The sequence below is a fragment of the Dipodomys ordii genome, unplaced genomic scaffold, assembly GCF_000151885.1.
Source record: "Dipodomys ordii isolate 6190 unplaced genomic scaffold, Dord_2.0 Scaffold31, whole genome shotgun sequence".
NCBI lineage: Eukaryota > Metazoa > Chordata > Mammalia > Rodentia > Heteromyidae > Dipodomys > Dipodomys ordii.
In genome coordinates this window covers 3,525,925-3,532,488 of record NW_012267247.1, presented here as the reverse complement: position 1 = coordinate 3,532,488, position 6,564 = coordinate 3,525,925, and the positions used below count along the sequence as shown (strand labels likewise).

General features: G+C 50.0%; 1 protein-coding gene across 1 annotated transcript in view; it reads left to right on the top strand.

Annotated features, from left to right (window-relative positions):
• Positions 1–1,123: 1,123 nt before the first annotated feature.
• The window catches only part of Nos2 (nitric oxide synthase 2, inducible), a 44,054-nt gene continuing 38,613 nt past the window's right edge, over positions 1,124–6,564 (top strand). The window contains exon 1 of the mRNA XM_013016289.1: positions 1,124–1,233. Coding sequence (XP_012871743.1) covers positions 1,124–1,233 — 110 coding nt within the window. The remainder of the gene's footprint in view (positions 1,234–6,564) is intronic.

The window sequence follows — 6,564 nt, the reverse complement described above, 5'->3', positions numbered from 1 at the left end:
CAAGGCTAGCGCTCTACCACTTGAGCCACAGCGCCACTTCCGGCTTTTTTCTTTTTGCTTATGTGGTGCTGAGGAATCGAACCCAGGGCCTCAGGCATACAAGGCAAGCACTCTACCACTGAGCCACCTATCCAGCCCTCTTTTTTTCTTTTTAAAGAAGAGCAAATGTTGATATCTGCATGTGTTGTTTTCCCTTTGAATAATACCAGAGGAGCCAGTGGCATCAACTGACTTAGTGTGATCCACAATCTCCAAATCTTAAAACCAGGATGGTTTTCCCCAGTCACAGGTGAGATATGGTAGGTGTCATTAGATGCTGGCTTTGCTAGGTGCTTTAGACATTTCTAACTTTGTTTCTGTGACTCCCTTGCCCAGAGCTAGGGATGAACTCTGCCCAGGTGAACCATCAGGACCACTAGGAGCCCTTGGTGTAATTTGTCTTTACATGCTGAAAGTACAATTTTATGTCTTCAAATTGGTTTGTGGAGCAGGGTACTGGTGGCTCACACCTGTAATCCTAGCTACTCAGGATGCTGAGATCTGAGGATCATGGTTCAAAGCCAGCCTGGACAGAAAAGTCCATGAGACTCTTATCTCCAATAAACCACTCAGAAAACCAAAAGTGGCACTGTGGCTCAAGTGGTAGAGCACTTTCCTCAAGCTGAAGAGCTGAGGGATAGCACCCAGGCCCAGAGTTCAAGCCCTATGGCAGACAATAAAATATTGTTTTATGGCTTTGTAAAATGGATGTTTATGTTAAGTCTCAATTCTTTTTTTTTTTTTTTGGTCATTGGGACCTGGGGGGCTGTCCCTGAACTCTTTTACTCAAGGCTAGTGCTCTACCGCATTGAGCCACAACTCCACTTTTGGTTTTCTGGTGGTTAATTGGAGATAAGAATCTCATGGACTTCCCTGCCTGGGATGGCTTTGAACCTGAGTAGCTAGGATTACAGGCATGAGCCACTAACACCTAGCTTTCCAATTCTTTAGTAACCCAGCCACACTTGGAAGGCTCAGTTCTGAAGACCTCCTTTAAACTGCCTCACAGTGGCCCTCCCTCTTCACTCCCCAGGGAACACCTGTGCTGAAGTCCAGGTGAGCATCCTGGTTCTGCGAAACAGACATGGCTTGTCCCTGGAAGTTTCTGTTCAAGGCCAAGTCCTCCCTGTGGAACTTGACTGAGGAAAAGGACTTTAACAACAATTTGAAGAAAGTCACAGGTACCACCTGCAGGTAAGTGTTCCCTGCTGCTACCTGTCTCCCTGTAGAATCTGTGCCCCCTGACTGAGAAGTCCTCCCTGCTCCCAGCCTCCCAGTTGTGTTGAGGTGTTACGTGATTGTCCCCGCTGGAACTCCAGGTGGACACTCGTGTGCCAGGACACAGTGCTGGCCTGAGGGAGCCTGGATTTTCTACAGGAAGAATATGGATACATATGGAAGAATAGAGGCTCTGATGGTGGATAGTTGAATAATATTCATAGGCCTTGTGCTGCACCATCCCACCTGGCCCTGGGCCATGTCTCAGTTGTGTATGACTTAGGCCAAGTCAACTTCTCTAAGCCTTAGATGTATGTAGAGTCTAACGGTGGAGGGCCCACCTCAACATGTTGAGGGTGGTAGAATAAGGCAGTGTGCTGGGTGATTATGGCTCCCACCTGTAATCCTACCTACTTTTATTTCTAATCAACCAGCAAAAAGCTGGAAGTGGAGCTGTGGCTCAAGTGGTAGAATGTTAGCCTTGAGCAAAAATGCTCAGAGACGGTGCCTAGGTTCTGAGTTCAAGTACCAATACTAGCCTTGGAAAACATGTGTGTGCAACATAAAGCTTTCTGAGTGTATCATATGGAGAGCTGCTGGACACTCAGTAGGGTCTGTCACCATGGCTATGGCTGCATGACATGCATGCTTTGTGTCTCCACAGACCATCGCAATTATACAAAATCCACCAGCTCTCCTTTTCCAGGGCCTCTATGGGAGCCTTGCAAGGAGAATGACTGGGCCACGTGACTGCTCCTTACAGACCTGAAATTATGACACTTAGTTTGTGTTTTTCTGTGTTCCATATACTGGCCGTGGAAACAAACAGGGGAGAGCTAGCAGCCGGCCCATCAGCTGGCAGGGGGTAGGTTTCTGTGGGGTGCTAGAGTTCACAGCGCAGCCTGGGGCTTGAGGCTTGCTCTAGTAGAAAGACACAGAATCCAATCAAAGCCCCAATCTGCACAGGACTGCCCAGTGCTGCCACCAGGCACTGCCTTGTCAAGAGGAGCCCCTTTCTGGGATTACAATAGATCAGGCATCCCTGGATGTGCAAAACATAGCAACCCAGACAGAGTCTGTCTACCTGCACCCAGACAGCAGAAAAGCAGCCTGGTTTGCAAAGTGGGCTTGAGAAGAAGGAAACAGCTTGGCTGCTTCATAGCCCTGTAGCCTTTGGCAAGGCCCCTGGCCTCTGAGCCTCTACTGTGTCCCCTATGGGAAGAGACTTGGGAGGTTTTGGGGCTGGGAAGGAGGCTCAGTGGTAGAGCGCTTGCCTTGCATGCACGAGGCCCTGGGTTCGATTCCCCAGCACCACATAAGCAAAAGGAAAAAAAAGCCGGAAGTGGCACTGTGGCTCAAGTGGTAGAGCGCTAGCTTTGAGCTGAAGAGCTGAGGGACAGCGACCAGGCCCAGAGTTCAAGCCCCACAACTGGACCCCCCCCAAAAAAAAGGAGACTTGGGAGGTTTCCATAACCAGGCATGGAGCTCCCAAAGCAGTCTCTCTCTCCTGTTGGTTATGTGCTTGTTGTTGAAGTGAGGCTGGGGGTGCACAGCTGCCAGCAGAGTCCCCTCCAAGGGCCTTTGTGGAAGGCAGGTGAGGACTCTGAGAGGTAGGTGGGCTGTGAAGTAGGCATAGCAGAGGGAAGGAATATAGACTCAAGGGCAGAAGCCAGCCTATGCTCAGCAGGGGAGGACTCAGCTAGGAAAGACAGCATCAGGGCCTTGGCACTTGAATGGGGTGTGGGGTGAATTTAGAGAAAAAGTGATTTATTTATTTGTGTTAGTATTGGGGCTTGAATTCAGAGATGTACTCTTTCCTTTAGCATTGTTTTTGTTTTTGTGTGCATTTCAGTACTGGGACTTGAACTCAGGGCCTAGGTGTTGCTCCTTAGCTTTTTTTTTGTTTTTGGTCAGTCATGGGGGCTGAACTCTGGGCCTGGGCACTGTCCCTCAGCTCTTCAGCTCAAGGCTAGCGCTCTACCACTTGAGCCACAGCGCCACTTCTGGCTTTTTTCTGCTTATGTGGTGCTGAGGAATTGAACCCAGGGCCTCATGCATGCAAGGCAAGCGCTCTACCACTGAGCCACCTTCCCAGCCCACTCCTTAGCCTTTTTGCTCAAGGACAGCACTCTACCATTTGAACTATGGCTCTACTTCTGGCTTTTTGGTGCAAAGTCCTCCTAAGAGACTCTTATCTCATGAACTTTCCTGCCCAAGCTGGCTTGGAACTGTGATCCTCAGATCTCAGCCTCTTGAATTGCTAGAATTATAAGCATGAACCGCCAGTGCCTGGCTCTCTTAGCTTTGTTTTTGTTTTTGCATGCTCACACACACATACACACACAAGGCTCACTTCCCAATGACTCATATCCAGACATAGAGAATCACCAGTCATAGAACATAGGCTCTTAGTCATATTTAGACCAACATAAATTGAAAAATTATGCTTTAAAATAATAATGAATCCATTGGCTCCCCTTCCTTTCAGATTAAAATCCCCCTCTTAAACTGCTTCCTCTTCTAGTAACATCCTTCCTGCCTCCCTCATAGGTGGTGGCAGTCTAGCTAAGCCACCTCCTCCAGAAAGCTCTCCTTCACACATCTTCCCCCTCCCCCATTTCTATAGCCACATGAGGTACCTCTTAGGTCTCCCCAGAAGAGGTGGTTTTGCAATGGTGGCCACACAACCACCTTTACTTGTAGCTTCGGGCCCACCACAACCTTACCCCACTCCTCATGTAAGAAAACTATCATCTCGTACTTCATTCTCCTTTAGGCCTATAACTGTTAATGGTGTGGGACCCATTCAAGATCCAAATCTCTACAGTTCGGTGTTGTGGTTAAAAGATCGATCCCTTAAGCTGGGTGCCAGTGGCTTATGCCTGTAATCCTAGCTTGAGTAGCTAGGAGGCTAAGATCTGAGGATCATGGTTCAAAGCCAGCCTGGGCAGGAAAGTCCATGAGATTCTTAGCTCCAATTAACCACCAGAAAACTGGAAGTGGTGCTATGGCTCAAGTGGTAGAGTGCTAGCTTTGAGCTGAAGAGCTGAAGGACAGCACCCAAGCCCAGAGTTCAAGCCCCATGACCAAGGAGGGAAAAAAAAAAAAGACCAATCACTTATACATCCTGAGCCTTGGTGTCTTCATCTCCAAAATGTGAGGGGACCAAATTGTGCCTTCCTCCTGGATTATTGGAAAGGTTCAATGAATTCACAGTGGTATTTTCTTTCTACCATCTAACGTTTCATGTAAGTCTCCAAGTTAGCTGGTGTGCTGAATGTCCACTGCGGCCCAGGGTTCAGCCTCGGATCTGAGCTCAGCTTTCCTATATGGTTCAAAGATACATGAAGGTTGTTAGGAATAAGTAAGTGGCACAGTGACTGGAAAGTGCAGGACTAAGGGCCGAAGACTGAGGGCATGTCATGAGAGATCTGAAAGAGAAGGCTTGCGGATGGAAAAGATGGGGTGAACCAAAGGAGCTTGCTCAGGTAATGCCTGTGGTCATGCGCAGGTTCTGAGAAGCTGAGGGAAGCCACCAGGGAAGGTGGCACATGCCCTCTGTTTAGGTTGGCGATCCTTGGTGTAGTGATACGCAATGGGCAGCTACTGTAGACTCTAGAGCAGGAGCATGACTTGATAGAAGCCTAGCTGGGGCCTTGGTGGGGGGCAGGAGGGGACTCTCTGGAGTGAGGGAGGCTGGCTTGTAGAAACCATCATGAGGACATAGAAAGCAGGGATGGAGCCGCCAGGGGTCTGCAACGTTTTGAGACCAGAAGTCCTAGCAAGACATCTCAGCCAGGCGCTGGTGGCTCACGCCTGCAATCCTAGCTGATCTGAGGGTCAGGGTTCAAAGCCCCAGGCAGGAAAGGCTGCAAGACTCTTCTCTCCAATTAAGCAGGAAATGGAGCTGTGACTCAAGTGGTAGAACACTATCCTTGAGCAAAAAAGCTCAGGGACAGCACCCAGGTCCTAAGTTCAAGCACCACAACCCACCAAAAAAAAAAAAAGTATTAGCAAGACATATAGATGCTCCCCCATCTAGATGGGCCACTTGAAGCTCACAGCCTTGATGGCTCTTTTTTTTGTTTTTGTTTTTTTAAAGTGTTTGCCTCCAGAAGTGGAGGTGTAACTCAAGTGCAAGCCAGCTGTGAGCAGAAAAAGACCACCAAGGTGTAAGGCCCAGAGTTCAAGCTCCAGTATTGGCACACAGTAAGACACACAGACACAGACTCAGAAACAGACAGAGACACATACACACACCCAAGAATGCCTCTCCTTTTAGCCCAGCACTGGTGGCTCTCGCCTGTAATCTTAGCAACACACGCATGCGTGTTTTACAGAGGTAAGAAGGTAAATGTAGGAACATCTAGGTAAATAAAATGGAATGCAAAACAAAGTTGAGCTAAGGGGTTGCTATCTGGGTTGAAGGTCCCTCAGAACAAATGCTTCACTCCTTGCTCTGGGTTGGGTTTGGGACTTAAAGTACTGAAATAGACCAGGAAGATCCCCTAAGGGCTGCGACCCCTACCCCACCTGGATCCTATCAGCCAGGGAGTTAGGAGAATGTAAGAAGCATTTCACAGAGGTCAGTGGGGACCCTACCGCGCCTTCCAGGTAGCAAAGATCAGGATCCTACAGGGAATGTGGACCAATGGAACTCACCCCGCAGGAATGCACCCCTGGCCTTGAACCTATTGGGTTTTCTTTAGGGAATCACCCTGGGTATGGAGGGCGGGGAGAAGGAGCAAGGGAGAGGGAGAGAGGCAGAGGGGCAGAGAGAGAGGCGCAGAGTCCGGGCTGGGCAGCAGCCTTGGGGCTGCTGTGTCTGTCACCTTGGGTGAGACCCATCATGTCTCTGGATTTCCAGCTTCCTCCCGGATCAAATGTGTGTGTGTGTGTGTGTGTGTGTGTGTGTGTGTGTGTGTGTGTGTGTGTGTGTGTGTGTGTTGGGTGTGTGTGTGTGGGTGGGGGGGGGGGAGAGGAACCGTACCCCACTGCCTGCTGGACTCCATTTAGTAACGGAAGAGGAAGGAACGGACAGGAGCGCGTCCAGGGCGCACCGTCCAAGCCCAGCGCCGGGCTGTTTTGTTTTGTTCTGTGGTCTTTAATGAAGATCCATGTTAATGCCCCGCGGGAGTAAACAACGCCGGGGCTCCGCGTCGCTCCCGCTCTAGCTCTGGGCCTGGCGGATCCGCGAGCGCCCGGTGCGCCCGTCCAGGTCGTGGCGCGGGGCGGCGCGGGGATCACCGGAGGAAAGGCTGCAGCACGAGCGTGTGCATTTCAGTACTGGGACTTGAACTCAGGGCC